This window comes from Oreochromis niloticus, linkage group LG17 (assembly GCF_001858045.2).
Source record: "Oreochromis niloticus isolate F11D_XX linkage group LG17, O_niloticus_UMD_NMBU, whole genome shotgun sequence".
Classification (NCBI taxonomy): Eukaryota; Metazoa; Chordata; class Actinopteri; order Cichliformes; family Cichlidae; genus Oreochromis; species Oreochromis niloticus.
In genome coordinates, this window is record NC_031981.2 from 21,319,129 (window position 1) to 21,336,205 (window position 17,077).

Consider the following 17,077-nt stretch of genomic DNA (forward strand, 5'->3'; position numbering starts at 1 on the left):
AGAAACTGTGATAATCTGCAGTCTGCCGTCCCTTAGTGGTAAGAGTCAGAAAGTGCAACAACATCGAAATTAAAAGCAAACATATTTTATTATCATTCAAAAGGTTTAACGCAGAGTATATGATTTTATAACACTATTAAATTACAACAATCTAATTTAAAGGGTAATATCCATAACAAGAAATTCATAATACTGCAACCTGAAATCTAACCTATTTTAAGCAAATAAAATGTAAGAAATTAACAAAATATTCCCCCAAAATATGGTGAATAAACAGAATCATTTAATTAATAACTAAAGTTAAATATCAAATGAAGTTTAATTCCATATTAAACCATTATTTGTATAAAACATTTTAAAAAAGAGGGAAATTAAAACCACTCAGTAAAACACACACACACACACACACACACACACACACACACACATATATATACAAGAACTACTACTACTAATAGAAACTAAAGTAAAAAGACACATTTATTTATTCATGATATATATTATTTAAGAACAGTAATTACTACATAATTACTGCGTCTGGCCAATCAGCAATGTTCCGCTCCTCTTCGCTGACCAATCAGAGAGCAGACGCACTGACGGCTCGAGTCATTGGCGCTTTACCTACAGCTCACTGTCCAGAGCCGGGACAGAACCGGCGGCGTGTGTTCACCTTAACTCGACTTTTCAAACTTACCGGATGGAGCGGGGTCGGGGAGCACCTACCTCGCGACAAAGCGGCGGTTGAAATCTCAGAGGTGTTACCGGCGACTCTACGGAGCGGTCCCGTCATGGCCCACAGCGGCTCCGGGTCGTTGCTGTACCGGCGGAACGCGCGGCTGGACTCGTTCCTGCAGCGGAAGCTGGAGCGGAGGGTGTACGAACGGATCCGGGCTTACGAGCCGTGCGTGGTGCTGTCTGAGTCCATCAACAAGGTGTACATGCACGTGGTGCTCAGCGACGAGTGCGTGTACCTCACCGAGTACCCGCCGCGCTCTCTCACGGCGGCCGTAAGCTTCAGGCGCGTGCGTTACATCGAGCTGGTGAGTTTGAACAGAAAAAGTGGTTTTAAAAAGTATTTATTTTTGTTTCTACTGCATCAATCAAAAGCTATTTTTTTAAACGAAAAAACAAACAAAAAATCTGAACATTACATATTATTACCCCTGTTTTTAATAAAATAAGATACGATGTTTTGAAAAAAATAGTATTTTGCCAATAGATAGTTTATATTGGAGAAAATAAGTGTAAATACTGTGAGGACTTAAGACGTCGAGTTTGTTCAATAAATGATAAAAAAGTTATTGATATAAAATCAACAGAAAAACATTCTACCATATTTAATGGATTTTCTATTAAATTGGCATTTAAGGTAAGTTATTTTTAAGGTAAATAAAAGTAAAATTTTAAAAGAAACAGTACAGAGTTAAAGCACTGATTTCCAGTATTTTTTATCTTAAATGATGACGTGACTGTTTTAATGTCTATGATGGATATTGTTGTGTAGACCAATTATTTATCAATTAATCGAGAAAATAAGCATACTGTGCAGTGTTCATGTCACGTTTGTTCAGTAAATGCTCGAAAACTTTAATAGTTAAACCCTAACATTGCATTTGGAGGCTGTGTTGTAATGAGTCTCTGTGGGAGTTGTGGATGGTAGGATACAGGCTGTGTTCAGGGGGGATTTGTGTCAAAACTGCAACTTGTAGCACATGAAGAGCCACATCAGGTGAAAGAGGCCAAGGCAAGGCCTACATTTTGAAGTGGCTGTAGGAGGAAATATCTGTTTATCTTTTAAGAATAAATTCCAGATCTCCAATGGTTGATTCTACTCATCCAAGTGACTTCTTCAGTCAACTGAAGAAGTCACTTGGATGAGTGGCGAAACATTTCTCCCACTGAAAACGCTACGTCCAGATGAACAGAATCAACCTTTGGAGATTTACTTACCTGGATGATTGAGAATGCATCAAGACGAAATAATCTCCAGACTGACATCACAGAGTGGATGATGAGTCAAGGAAAATCTCAGTTACCTTTGAAACCTGAACTGTGAACAAACCAGAGAAGACAGCAAAACAAAGTCCGAAGGGTTGTGACCTGTTTGCACTTTGGTTGATATTCCTGCAGTGAAGTTTATCTGAGAGCTAGAGCTGAAGAAGCATCACACACATTTAAATGGCCTTTCGTCTAGCTTTTTTAAGATGAGAATTAACTGTCAGACTTTAAATCTAAACTTCATATTGACACTTAACTCTTCACGTTTAGGTTTAAAACCAAGCTCCAGACTTTTTAAGAACATTTAGAGATAGATATGGATGAAGTTTGCAGTTTATAATTAGGACCCCATAGGTTTCTATTATTTTTGACTTGTGACATCTTTAAAGCTGAACCCAATGAGGTAATTAGTGGATCTTTAGCAGAATATGTTAAAGCTCAATTTTTTTCTGTCTAATTTGACAGTAAACTGAATAAGTTTAGGTTTTTGGAGACTTAACTGACATAACCTTCAGTGACAGCCAAATCACGACTAAAGCACGTTAAATTACATGCATGTCACACGGTGCGTTCACTGACTAACCGGCTTCTGCTGATTAATCCTGTTAAACTCTTCAGATTACACATGAGTTAGTTCGATTTATAGGTTTCACTTCTCACCTTTACTGCTGATGGCGAGAACAAGAGCGTAACACCTGCTCTGGTTTGCATATTTCATGTCTGTGCATACTGAGCTGCACTGAACCTCAGAGCACCTGAGTTGCAGGAAGCCTGGAAACCAATCATGGAGCAGGACTCGGGTATGATTAACAGCTGTCAGTAATGTTGGTATGTACATGTATATCAACCTGCCAAAGAGCAGCAGAAACAGCACAGAGAAACTGTTAATGAGGAAGCCGTTATCCTCAGATTTTAATTAAACTTTAAAAGCTTAAAATAGTTCCAGTGCCGCATAATACAGAGCTGCATAACATGCAGCAAAAGTCGCGCTGAGCCTCTAACTTCATCTCGTTATGTCAGAGGTTTAACTCGGCCCTAACAGAGTTAATCCCGTCTGCATTAACTCTAAGATTACCACCTGATGACCTGTGCTGGCCTCTCCATGGCCTCAGCACCACCCTTTAGCCACTTTGTGGAGGATCCTCAGAGCACCGGGAGCCGTCTGAGTGAATAAATAATGATGCACATGAAGCGTGTCGCTCCCAATGAAGGGATGGAAACTTACTGGGACTCGAACCTGCTCACTGTAACAAACAGAAATCAGGTCTTCTGTAACGCGATCTTTGGCAAACGCAAAATTAAAGCTGCTCAGAAGATGAGACGTGCTTTATTCAAGTTCCCGTGACAAAGCAGCCGCCAACATATTCAATGCAACATTTAAAAAGCAGTTAAATAAATTAGAGTCACTCAATAAAATAAAATCTGACAAAATACAATCCAGAAGTTTTGACCCACTATTGATTTCTTTGTATTTTATAGATGTTTCTGCTGTTTTTTTTAAGTGCTCTTTAGCAATACTTCTCCAGGCTTTCAAAGTAACTATCATCCAAGCATAAAAAGGATCTTAACTTAGATGAACCAGTGTTGTCTCCACACATAACAGAATATTAGCAAAGAACCAGTTTACTATTTTTTGACAACAGCAGTGTGTCATAAAAAAACACGACCATTCTTTCTGTCATTTAGTTGTCAAAGATGACACAGTTTCACAGGCACAAAATAATATTTTTACACCAACAACATTATTCAAAAAGATCTGTTAGCTGAAAACTTAGATTTAAAATCTATCTTAAGCAGATGATCAATGTCCATGAAAGATGTGAGAGGAGGACCTGGACCTTCAGCTGATCAGCAGCTGATCACTGAAGCCTCATCAGAAATGGTCTCAGTGGAAGAGCAGCTGTCAAGAAGCTGTTTTTAAGGAAGTGAAACAGAGAAAAGGTTGACGTATTAAAATTACACAAGAACTGGACTGAAAATTGTTGAACCAGATCTGAGGGAACGATGAGATGTTGTCAGGAGGGAAAAAAACACAGTGGAGTGATATCAGTCATGGATTGGCCCCCCCAGTGCCCGGACCTCAGGATTACTGAAGCAGTGTGGGATTATCCTGCATCCTTTTATTACACACAGATTCAAAATCAGTCTACAGCAGATGATCAATATCCATGAAAGATGTGAGAAGACCCACTTATAGTGGGTATTCTATAAATGCACAGTATGTATGTTCAAATGTTGTATATGGCGCAAAATATAAACATTATCTTTATTTAATCTTGTTATTCTGTAAATATCCGATTTTATTTCAAGGACTGAAACTCATCATAATGTACAGATTCATCTTTTTATTAATAGTTTGATTAATAGTTTCTACAAAACCAAAATTTGCTTGAAAAATATTCAATCATCAGAATCGATGAGCTAATGTCAGTTTTCTGTCGACTCGTTTCTGCACCGCTTGGTTTTGTCTTATTTCTGATTCTGCTCCCTCATATTGTCACATGTTATAATCTTTACAGCATTGTGTTTTTTACAGGTGAACGACCTCCCAGATTTCCTCAGTGGGAAGCATCAGAAACGCTGCCAGCACATACGGATCGTCTACGTCACCGAAAAACCTGCAGCGAAGCAACGCAATTGGTTAAAGAGAGACAAGAAAGAGGGGCTTCCTCCTGCAGCCCCGCCCTCTCGCAGAAACAGCCACTGTCCTGAAATAACAAGCACATTACAAGGTAACTGAGACAGTTTATGTGATTTTAATGATGCTACGCAATGCTATCAGACTGAAGTTTATGCTTTTTGTAAAATGCGTCAGAGACGTGTGGAATGGTCTCTTCAGAGATCTGATCCTTTGGAAAGACACCAGTGAGGTTTATGTGTCGTCTTGTTTCTTTATCTGTAACTCTAACCATCCTGTGTGTCCATTTCCTCCACAGAATTTTCCACAGAGAGGTGAGTAAAACACAGATACACTTCAGAAGCATGTTTTATTTTAGGATGCTCACACATGAAGGGTTTTAAGTCCTCCCTGCAAACACATTATGTAACACCAGCGTTGAATTTGGTTATAATAATTTTAGAAGCTGCAGAGTGTGCAAGAGTGGGGCGGACAGTGAAAGTTTATGTGTGGGGACTTCAACACTGTAATGTGGTTGTCTGTTGTGAACGTGTTAACAGCTGAGCCACTTTACCTGAGTATGTAATGACCACCTCAGTGTCTCAGGTAGCTCATGACTTATTTACTCCAGGGACTAGTTTACCTGCTGCTCATTAACATGTTCACAGAGTGACTCCAGTGTTGCTCCTCAATATCACACCTGCAGTGCTTCATCCACACACCAGGCAGCAGGTAACACCCACCTGGTACTGCTGGTCCATAATTTATCCTCTTTCAGCAGAATGTGCCCACTGATGATTGAAATGTAGAGATGTGCTTTCCAAACACATTTTTATAAATTCACACAGCAAGAGAACCTGCTGGTTCGCTGCTGGACAGTTTGCAATTTTACTTGGTTGCATGCGGGGTTCCGATCCTCCTGAGTTCTTCTGTGAATGAGGCAGGAGATGGAGGGAGGAAGGAACAGATTTACTGTCATCGAACTGTTGCCTGGTAACGATGAAGTGCTGTAAAACAGACGCAAACAGCATAAAATGTAAAAGCTGTGTCACGCTAATGTTCCCTGCTGCTCAGCTGTGCTCACCCCCGGGAGGTCATTAAACGTACACACTTTTCTTTCACTGCCAAACCTTAGACTGCTTGTAAAGTTGAACCTAAGGATGAGCTGACAGCATGAAGTCTGAGGAGCACGAATATCATGACTGTGTGAATCTACCTGAGAGCTCTTTCTGTTTTTAAGCTGCAACATTTGTGCAGAAAAACAATAAATTAACAAATAAATGAAGTTCTGAGACCATGAGGCCTGCAGAGGGAATTATCCCAAAGCAAAGCATATTTTAGAGGCTTATGCGTCTAATGTGACGCTAATTTACTACATGAACCTTGTGTTGTGTTCAGGTAGACCTCAAACTAGCAACCGAGACCATTAACTGATCAGGAAGGTGTTTTTAATTGTTTTAACTTCAGATGGAATACAACATGAAACTCACACAGTTGATGATGCAGACACTTCACAGAAACCATGAACCTGATGTGTGCGCTGTTTCTTCTCTCCAGCAGCCAATGGAGGAAGGAGGAGCTCCCCCCAGTGTTAAAGCACACCCGCTCAGCCTCGTGCCCGAACCCAGAGACTCTCGGCCTCATAAGAGTCCCGCAGCCTCCCCCCTTTCACTCCCCCTCAGTCTCACCTGCCTCATCGCCATCGCTCTCAGAGAAAAGCCTGAAGAGCCTCGAGAGTGGTCAGGTATAAACGTGCGGTTGTTCCGATGAAGATCTACTCAAATTTAATTTGAATTAACTTACACAAGGGTCACACGTCTCTGTAAATTTGGTCGAGCTCTGTTTATTGTTATGACCCCGCCGCTGTGCTGTTGCAGTTACAATGGAGGATCGGTTCGGTCCTGTCGCGCCTGCTGAGACGAGGCTGCGTGGACAGTGAGGAGGAGCGGGAGGCGGAGCTCCACCTGTATGCCGTCTCAGAGACGTCCAGACTTTACCTCCACCTGCAGAGCTTGTGGAACAGCTTCAGTATTGTGAGTGAAGACTGTCTATGAAGAATATTTAACACATTGAATGTTAGCTTTAGAAGTGTTGTGGTTATTTAGATGAAAGTGGAGCTTTAAGGTGCCCTGTAGATTTTTGGAGTAGATAACTAAATGTCACAGTGTGCAGGTTAAACAGAGCGTGTCCCGTGTGCCGGGATGTGTCTGATGGTGTACTCCCTCAGATTCCTGAGGTGTGTTAATGAGTGTGTGTGTGTGTGTGTTCAGAGGTCCACCCTTTTGTTAGATCCGCTCTACAGAAGGAGGAACTGCGCTTCATTGTCTGCTCCTGCCATCAGGTAATAAACTGTTCAGTGCAGACTGCAGACACACAACTTCCTGCTTGTCCAGTCAGAATAAAGGTCACAGGTCAGTTAGTAGTAAGTCAGTTACTGTGGAAACAGAAACTCTGGAGAATCATTCACTCATAGAATATACTGGACATAGCTGTGACGGCACCCACTGGTTTTAAACTCCACTCTACTGATTAGTGCTGCGGATACTCACTGAGGCTGAAGCCGAGGCGTCCTGGAGTAGCTGTAGATTACAGTATGGTAGCTCTCCACAAAGCTCCAGCTCAGTGACTGCAGTTAGCTGAGGTGAAGCCTGTCAGACAGCTGACAGCTACAGCCGCCTGCATCAGCCACCCATAATCATGCAGAAGTTCACATTCAGAAGAACTGCAGCTCCAGATGTTTCACTGCACATTTAATACTTGCAAACATGTACATTTGTTTAGTTTACATTTGAGTGGAGCTTAAATAATGAGACCATGAAATGTGAAATGTTTTAATGAACTGAAATATTATTTTATCTTGGCTGTGCTGAGCTGTAGCGCTCATATTCCAATATAAACATTTATATAAAAACATTTCCAGAGATTTCGACCTACTCTGAGAAACCTCATCTGAGCCCTGAAGGTTCATCACAGTGGGCTGTGACAAATTTAGGCTCATTTAAACTTGTTATTGCTAACAGGCTCAAACGTCGGTGTTAATGATGATGTTATATTTAAGCTGGGAGCGGACGGCTCACCTGTTTGGCCAGCTGAGCTCCGAGCTCCTGCAGGACGGGATCAGCGTGGAGAGTATGTACCTGCTGCTGCAGGAGCTGAGGACCGCCGCGCACCGCAGCGTTACGCTGCGCCGGCTCTTCTGGAGGGTAAGGTTTATAAAACCTACTCGGCACTGTGTGTTTGACGTACAGAACGTGCCTGTGAGTTGCAGTGAACGACTCATTTTCTGTTTTCCAGTCCAGTGAGGTGTGTACTTTCCTGCTCTGCACTCTGGAGGGATGTCTTCACAGCCGCCAGAGCCTCGGTGGACTCTACACAGCAGATCAGCTCCTGTAAGCCCCTTAGCAGGTGTTCATAGCTCCACAGAGGCGAGATTTCAGATTCATTAAGGTGTTCCTCTGACTTTATTCAATGTGGGGATTACAGAGATGATGTGCATTATTTCACAGCTGTTTCCAGAAAGTGGGTTTAGTGAAAACTTCAGATTTTTGAAGCCTGAGATGTTTTCTTTAAACAAGGTAACTTAAACTTAGTTTGCATTAACAGCATAACACACTGTGAACCTAACATGCTCACTGGCAGGTTTCCTCTCTCTGCCTCCTCCTGTTGAGCCTGAAGCAGTTTCACCTCCTCATTCATAAATAAAGAACATGTAAAGAGCTGAAGTTTACATTATAGTCCCACTGATGTTCGCAATTATCAGTACTGAGGACAGAGAGGACAGGTCCTGTTATTGTTGCGTGCGGTTATACCAACAAAAATATTCACAGGATTCAGTTTGTTCAGAAACACAAATCCAGGGTGAGTGGATGAAGACCACGATATTACCTAAAACACTGAAAAGAATCTATCTGCATATGTGATAATATTTATAGTAACAATATAATAACTAACTGCAGGTCATATCTTCCTTGCTGTGTGTTGCTATGATGATGATGACGAGCATGTGACTGAAGCTCTGCTGTTTGTGTTTCAGACTGAGCTCTCTGATCGTTGACACGCTCGCCATCATGTTCAGAGAGACGGAGGTCGAAGCTGCCAGACTCAGCCTGCTCTCTGCCAAAAAGTAAACAGAAATGTAAACAGAACACAGTGTATGTGTGTGTTTGTTCCTTTCGTAAAACAGTCCTCATTTCAGGTATGTTGAAATGTGTGTTGGCAGCTCCCGCAAAAGCCTCAAATGATCTTAGACTGGAATACAGAGATTTTCTATGTATCTACAAGTGAGGGATCCACATCTAAGGAAGTCAATACACTAACTCACACTGTGATGATACACTGTGACGAACTGTACTATAGAACTACTCCAGGGGCTTAGGATCAAAATGAAATGAATACTGGACACATTAAGTTAAATGGGAAGAGATCAGGAGTAAATTGTCCGAGTCATTGGAGGCAGTGCAGAAACCAAAGTATCTGAGGAAAAGTTAAAATGCTGAGATATGAGATTCCCCGTACTGCTGAAGTTTAGGATTTCTGCCTTTTTAAAGAGGATGTGGTTACAAAAGAAGACTGGTATCTTTGTGAATTATTACATTCTTGTAAAAACTGATATAAATCTGAATCATACAGGCTTGAATGATAGATGGATAATGACGCCAGTGTGATGGAAAAAACTGAATTCAGTCTGAGATCCAGAGAAGTTTAATGTCTTTACTTATGTTACGCCCCAGTCTAGGGGTACAGCATAAGGGTTAAAAAGGAAGTGACCCCGCCCTGGTCCCCAAAACCATACACAGAAAAACCATTTCTTAAGTGAAAGGTGGTTTATTGTCTACACTGAAAACTAAGCTCTGGGGTGAACGAAGTTCCAAATAACAAACAAAACAAGCTAAGTCAGGAGAGGAGGTGCTATCTAAAACCCTATGTAAAACAAAAACCAAACAAAAGACACGTGCTACACCTAACTCCCTACCTGAAATAAACAGGAGAAAACAGTACAAGAATGAATACATCCCCAGTGTGTTTGTGAGGTTTATCTATTAACAATAGTAAATAAAAAGTGAGAAAATAAATGTGAAATTTTCTATCATTTCTTTGGTTGCAGCTGGAGCTGCTTTGTTGTAGTCTGGTGAAACCCGGAGAAAAGTTATCAAGCTCATTTCCAGATGTTAGCACACCTTCCCCTTTCTGCATTAACTGCTGTCTCCCTGCAGAGGTGCTCTGGCCTCCCGAATGCTGCTTGCCTTAATATGTGACCCTCAGCCACAAACTCACAGCGGAGGATCTCTGATGGACTCAGAGGTTAGCTGCTCTCTGCTCACATCAAGTGTCTTTCATGTGCCTTCGATGCATTAAACCTTGTGCTTCTTACAGCTTCAGGCCTTACTCGCTGAGTATCTGGACACCGCCGCCTCTCTGCTCTTCGAACTGCTGCTCGTAGGCCACGTGGTGAGTTTGATAAAGCGTACAACAGGGGGCGCTTCTCAGCTGTGAGTAAAATGTGTTTATGCAACACCTCAGGCTCTCCTGGGAATTATAAAAACTAAACAATTGTAACACAGATGAAGCGCTAATGAATTAATACACATCAGGTATTAGGTGGAATATTATTAATCAGAAGATTTAAGAATGGCTACTGGAGCTGATGGTCAGTAATCAATAAATACACACAACACAGAACGCTGTTGCAGGTACAATGTTTTTAAACAAAACCAAGGAAAAATAACAAGGAAAGAAAAGGAAAAAAAAAATTACTCCTGCTGCAGTGGTGCCCGGTTTAAAGTGCACAAAGACAACTAAATAGTCCTGTAGCTTAGCATTACAGATTCTCAAGTTCAATAATGTTCCCCATCAATAACACACCACCAATTCAAAAACACTGGTCCGCACTGATGAGAGAAAGTCCATGATTTTTATCTGAGTGTCCAGTGTCTCCCAGCCCTTCGTTGGCTCGCCATCCTTTTTAAACCCAAAACGGGTCACCTGGCATGCATTAAATAAACAGGACCAATAAGAAATCACAAGAATAATATGAAAGTGTCAGCCAGTTTAGCTTAATACATTAAGTTATTCTTGTTCTTGTGTACACAGTAGTCCATAAATAAACAGTATATTTAATCAATAAAGACTTATCTCAACAGTTCAACTGCTATACAGTGCTCAGCATAAATGAGTACACCCCACTACATTTGTCAGAAAACCTTTAGTTTCCTTTCAGAATCAACTCTTTCTATGACATGCTATACTACAAAATACTCCCACAAATGTGGGCCATTCATTGCAAATAAGATTTGTTAATTTCCATACAGAAAAAAGTGATTTTCCTAAGAAATTCATTCAAGCCCATGTCACAAAAATGAGTACACCCCAATTATAGTCTTAGGAGAAAAGCCCCACTTAAGACTACAAAATTCGGATTAACAGGCATTCAACCACAGGTGAGTATAATGATTCATTTAAGAGGTGTCCAGCAGACAGGTGACTATAAAAGGGCATTACTTAACAAAGAAAAGCCCTTCTCATTTCATGCTGTCAGCAATGGCTCCACATGGAAGAGAAATGTCACAAAATCTGAGAAAGGTGAGGGCTACAAGAAGATCAGCAAAGCTTTACATATCAGTCACAATACTGTAGCAAAAGTGATCCAAAAGTTTAAGAAAGATGGGAGCGCAACCATCTTACAGAGACGTCCAGGCTGTCCACGCAAGTTAACATCTCGACAGGAGCATCTTCTGATGAGAAGGGTTGAAGAAAATTGCCATGCAAGTTCACTGCAGTTAGCTAAAGCAGTAGAACGCCAAACTGGAGTGACCGTTTCCCGTGACACCATATGGCGCACACTGCAGAGGAACTGTCATTAACTCAGCCAGTTAATGCGAGACAAATCAGCTGCTGATTAAAGCTTTCTGGTTTGATCAGAAAAGAAAACATTGGTCTACACACCTGAAGGTCCCGAAAGCACATTGTGAATTCTGTCTCGAGTCTACGGATGTATCCATGTATTTCCGTGGTGCTGATGCTGCGCTGAGTGGACAGCTCCTGAAGCATTTGAAGTGTCGGAAAAAACTGCCAGCTAGCAACGTCCCTCTTACCGGTAGGCTAAGTTATTTTTAGCCAATTACAAGTTGAATCTGATAGTTGGGGTTGTTAGCTAAGATACCGTCATTAAGAGGCAGCACAACTAATGTGTCTATGTGAGGTAATTTGCAATGTGCACCGCTGGCCCGGCCATTTATTTTTTTTAATGCACTTTCTCAGATTAATTCACTGCATGTCGTGCCCAGGGCTGGACTGGGACAAAAAATCGTCCCAGGCATTTTGACCAGAGACCGGCCCACCAGGTATTATAGGAAAAGCCATAAAGCCTTTGAATGAAAACAAACGCTGTTGTGACAGTGATGTACGCTGTCTTGTTGGTATATGTATGATTTCTATGCATTTTACATCAGATAAAAACTTTGGTTGTAAGATTCAGGAAATTATTTAATAAAAGCCAGACATTTTAAATGAGAATAAGAAAGAAAAGTTTTTCTTTGTCCCCCCCTTCCCCTGTTAAGGCCCTACCCTGCCCCCCTGGCAAAACTTTGCTAGACCCGCCCCTGCACAGTTACCAGCTGTCAGCTACGTAGAAAAGGATCCTGGTGTTATTTGTCCCTCAGAAACAGTTCATATCTTCCCTTCAACTCATTCATGTCACCTAAAAGGTAAACCTGTTTCTCCATCACCTGTTCAGCTCTGATGATTCAGTAAGGACATCTCCTGGTTTCATCTTTGTTTCCCTCTCCCCAGATATCCGAACCAATATCATGACCAGCAGCTTTACAGCTGTGGCTCCAGCAAACATCAGCTGATACTAGAAATTAATATTAAATAAATTCTATCAACAGCTGATCAAGCTTAAACGTGCTGCTGTTGTTTAGCGCGACATCCACTGGTTTCCTTTCTGGCGCAAAGTGGGCGATAAACAAGAGAGAAAAGCCGATCAGCTGATCATTGATCAGTTTCATGATTAAAGTAGCAACAGGAGAGGGAGGGGGAGAGAATGAGAGAAGAAGAGGCAGCTGTGCAGCAAAGACACAGAATAACTCCAGCTGTGTGTCTTTTTCATTGTAGCTAAAGTCCGGGACAAACTTTTTCCTTTTCGGCTCAATACGAAACGCATATTTTCTCTGAATACAGGACAATTCCGTTTTTTACGGGACTGTTGGCAACTCTAATAACTAAACTTATGAACAAAATAAAGTTTACTATCAGTAACATCACAGCACCCACCCAGCTGTATAGAAACTCCATCATGCTAGCTAATACACAGTACGAGTTATTGTAACTGACGGTGAAAAGTCAGCACAACGAAAATAAACTACACCTAAACTTGGTTTATATCTGACCCAGATAGACTGCAGGTCATAACTTCTTACCTGAAGTTCAGTTCACCTGTCACTCGGACCGGCGGCCGCCTCGGGTCTCTCCTCCTCCTGCCTCACCTTTCCCCTATCCACCTGCTGGCCTCTGTGGGAGCTCCGCCATAGCCACCACCAAACAACTGACTTATTTTTACACATTGGCCAGCATCTGGCCAATCCGCCACCTTTCACTGTTTATACCGTTACAAAAAATCAGTTAACCCTTTGTGTGCCAGCTGTGGCATGCGTGCCCAGGGTTGTCCACCCCTGCTCTAGAGTAATGAGAAAAAGATCACTGTTTTTGGAACTAATAGTTTCAAAACTGTATGGCGTCGTAAAGGTGAGGATTTCAAAGAGAAATGCATGGTGCCTACAGTAAAACATGGTGGTGGCAGTGTCCTTATGTGGGTCTGCATGAGTGCTGCTGGTGTTGGGGAGCTGCATTTCATTGATGGTATCATGAACTCAACAATGTACTGCTCTATACTAAAGGAGAAGATGCTGCAATAACTCCGTGCACTTGGTCGTCATGCACTTTTCCAACACGACAATGATCCAAAACGCACATCTAAAGCTACTGTTGCATTTCTGAAGAAGAACAGGGTGAAGGTGATTGAATGGCCAAGTATGTCTTCTGATCTGAACCCAATCGAACACCTGTGGGGAATTCTGAAGCGACAAGTTGAGCATCACTCTCCTTTCAGCATCCAGGCTCTAAAACTGGTTATTCTAGAAGAATGGAAAAAGATAGATGTTGCACTATGTCGCCAACTTGTTCATTCCATGCCTAGAAGACTTGGTGCTGTCCTTGAAAATCATGGTGGTCATACATATAGTAGTTGTAGTAGTTTTTGTTGCAGGGTGTATTCATTTTTGCTTCAACCAATTTGAGTAAAACTGAAGATTTTGTGATGTAAGTTATATTATTAACCTTAATTTCATATTATGGCGTTAAACAAGTGTTCAATAAAACTCAGCTTTGTGAAAATTTTCGAAATTGTTTATTAGTTCACTGAGCTACTGGTTAAATTCATACTTTTTAAGGGGGTTGTACTTATTTATGCTGAGCACTGTATACAGATTGCATAGCTTTAAAACATTTATTTGCTATCATATTCAATGGTCCAAGAAAGTTCTGAATATCCACACAACAAGAAACAAACACAGTTTTTGTTCAACTCTACGTGTTTCAGACCAGCAGGTGTGTCTCTGCTGACAACTTCCTGTCTGTCGGTTGGATCCTCAGAGTCCTGCAGCCTCATCCCCACCTGGTAAAGGTCTCATCAGATTTAACTGTTTCTGTCAGAATGATAAGAATAACTCAAACGCTGACCCTCTCCGCCCCCGCAGCTCTCCTTCATTGGTTACCAGGTCCAGCAGGTGGTGCTGATTCTGACAGGCTTGCAAGGCTCAGTCCCGAGTCCTGTTCAGTCCGTCCTGCTGTTCCAGCGCCTCCACCTTCTGTTGGCCTGTCTGCAGTACAACAGCCAGCTGGCTCAGCATCTGCGCTCGCATTTCAGAGAGGAGTTCAGGTATGCTCAGGACAGCCACGACAGTCACTAAGTATAAACGGGCTCACGTTAACTTCTTATTATAAAGAAGAAATGTGTAAATGCTCCAAAATCTGACTGCTCAGATCTGTTTCCGTCCTGCAGATACTCTGTGATGCCGTCAGGCTCTGAAGTGAAGCTGCCACCTCACTATCCTATAAGCCGACCCACTCTGAGACTTGTCGAGCACATTCGAACTCTTATGCTGCTCAGGTGACAGAACACCAGCGTGCTCCTAACCTTCACTTTACACAGGCATCCTCAGTGAAGGAAGCAGGATTTGGAGTCCTCGGGATGATCTGCTGAAAGTTTCTGGATTATTATTTATCACAGACATCTTACTGTTACTGCAGACAGAGAGATGGAGATATATGCTTGGCCTGTAAAGACTGTTCAAATGATGTGCACTCCTAATAACCTGAGCTGTTTTAAATGCAACTTGTATTTAGTTCTTTACTTGGCTCTCCTAAGCACATAGTGAAGGAACCACTGTGAGGGACTCCATGGTTTGAAGCTGTCTGCCCATCGCCATTTTGATTTCCTGAAGCCAGAAGTTAACTTCTTGGACCGTCTGTTTAACTTTTTATTTCGTTCTTTTTATTTTTAACACAGAAAGACAACATTCGCTGATATAGGACCGTTCAGTTTAAAATAATACAAACAAAGCTCCCCTCAATTCAACTTCTTTATATAATTTTGGTTCTTTTGGCTAAAATAGATGTTAAAATGTTTTAGTCCATACATATTAGTCTTACTGGGCAATAGCTAGTACAATGCATAGGATCTTTTTCTTCCCTATGCATGACTGTAATAATTGCATCCAACCATAAATTTGGCTGCTCTCCTGAGTTTAGTGTAGAGTTATATACTTTGCATAATTTGGGGGTTTATTTATTGTTTTTAAATTTAGCATCGACTCTTTTATTTCAGCTTCTGTGATCGGTACTACTAATTTAGTTGCTTCCATCTTTGACAGTTTAGCCAATTTAAGGGATTTAAGGAACTCTAATTTTTTTGTTTCTGAGGTTTTTGTGCTTCCTCCTGTACAACTGTCTGTAATATTTTACAAAAGTATTGAATATTTCTTTAGTTTGAGTTTCAATTCTGGATTTCTGATCTTAGGAACTGTGCTTTTCTGAGCTGAAAGGCCAATAACAGTTTTTATTAATATATCTGAGACCCTCTTCTGCCTTGTATGGTAGGGGCAGAAGAGGCACTTGAGCCACGCAGTTCGTCTTGTAATCAGAAGGTTGCCGGTTCGAGCCCCGGCTCTGACAGTCTCGGTCGTTGTGTCCTTGGGCAAGACACTTCACCCGTTGCCTACTGGTGGTGGTCAGAGGGCCCGGTGGTGCCAGTGTCCGGCAGCCTCGCCTCTGTCAGTGCGCCCCAGGGCAGCTGTGGCTACAATGTAGCTTGCCATCACCAGTGTGTGAATGGGTGGATGACTGAATGTAGTGTAAAGTGCTTTGGGGTCCATAAGGACTAAGTAAAGCGCTATACAAATACAGGCCATTTACCATTTGTATGGAAGTAGCTGATCTAATTGTTGTATAGCTTCTTTTAGCTTTTTAAATGTATATTGTTTATGTTCTCTCTCTAGTCTTTTTACTTTATCTTTAAATGTCATTTGATCTTATATTCATTTTCATAACAACTGGGCTATGGTCAAAAACAATGATTGATTCAATTGTCATCTGCTTTATCCTATACAAGTCGTTTTTTGACATGAAACGTCTATTCTTGTGTACCTTCCATGTATTTGGGACATGAATGTAAAATCTCTGTTGTTAGGATGAAAATGACACCAGACATCCACCAGTTCCAGTTCAGTCATCATACCTAATCGGTCATTTTGGACTGAGGTTTTATTATTACCAGTAATATGTCTAGGTTAGTATTCAGAGTACAAATTAAAATCTCCTATTATTTTTATGCCTCCTGTTGTTCCAGTTACCATGACAAAACGACCTTTTTGAGATGCTCTATCTCAGGTAGGTGAGTTTCTTGAATCAAGGCCACAGAGCACTGCAATTTCTTTAGGCTTTTTTCTCTTGATTGGGTTAATGATTCTGCTTACATTATAATTTACAAAATTTAAATAAGTCATAATCTCTGTACAATATTATGATATGCTTCCCTTATTTAAACAACTATGTCTAATAAACATGTTTAACTGTCTATGTGTTGACAGCTCAGTGCCCCTCTTTCTCTGCAGCACGTTTTGACTTCGAGTTCCTTCAGCAGCCTCTGTTAGTGTTGCAAAGGTCTTCTCTGTGGTATCCAATTTAATTTTCACTTCTGCCAGGTACAGACATTTCCCCTGCACTTTCCTTTTATTTTAGTTGTTTTATGATTTCGTGAACCTCTTTTCTACATTGGGAGTGTAGTCTTGATCGAAGAAGACCTGTCTCTGGCTCCATGCTTGCTCTATAATCTTATCTTTTATTGCTGCGTTGAGAAATGTCACTATCATTCTTGAAGTAGCTCTTTCACAAATCTGACCATATCCT

The 17,077-nt window shown here is 41.3% G+C and overlaps 1 protein-coding gene across 3 annotated transcripts; it reads left to right on the plus strand.

The window, feature by feature from the left end:
- Positions 1-435: 435 nt before the first annotated feature.
- lg17h12orf56 (linkage group 17 C12orf56 homolog) lies at positions 436-15,917 on the plus strand. 3 transcript variants are annotated; one of them, XM_019346704.2, is made up of 13 exons: positions 436-1,040; positions 4,535-4,730; positions 4,935-4,950; positions 6,173-6,359; positions 6,493-6,648; positions 6,886-6,956; positions 7,674-7,818; positions 7,910-8,004; positions 8,649-8,738; positions 9,829-9,916; positions 9,989-10,063; positions 14,211-14,549; positions 14,673-15,917. In XM_019346704.2, exons 1-13 carry the CDS (start codon positions 552-554, stop codon positions 14,697-14,699), a joined length of 1,974 nt encoding a protein of 657 aa, XP_019202249.2. In that variant the 5' UTR covers positions 436-551; the 3' UTR covers positions 14,700-15,917. The 3 variants fall into 3 exon arrangements, with proteins under 3 accessions (XP_019202249.2, XP_019202248.2, XP_005463533.2); XM_019346703.2 differs by having other exon boundaries at positions 6,176-6,359; positions 14,211-15,917; XM_005463476.4 differs by having other exon boundaries at positions 438-1,040; positions 14,211-15,917.
- The last annotated feature ends 1,160 nt before the right edge of the window (positions 15,918-17,077 follow it).

What these genes read in the sequence shown, in the direction of transcription:
- lg17h12orf56 (XM_005463476.4), top strand. Translation starts at nt 552, where the DNA reads ATGTTCCGCTCCTCTTCGCTGACCAATCAGAGAGCAGACGCACTGACG. An exon ending in TGTGGAACAGCTTCAGTATT is followed by an intron (nt 6,649 to 6,885) that starts GTGAGTGAAGAC and finishes GTGTGTGTTCAG; the next exon opens with AGGTCCACCCTTTTGTTAGA. An exon ending in TACACAGCAGATCAGCTCCT is followed by an intron (nt 8,005 to 8,648) that starts GTAAGCCCCTTA and finishes TTTGTGTTTCAG; the next exon opens with ACTGAGCTCTCTGATCGTTG.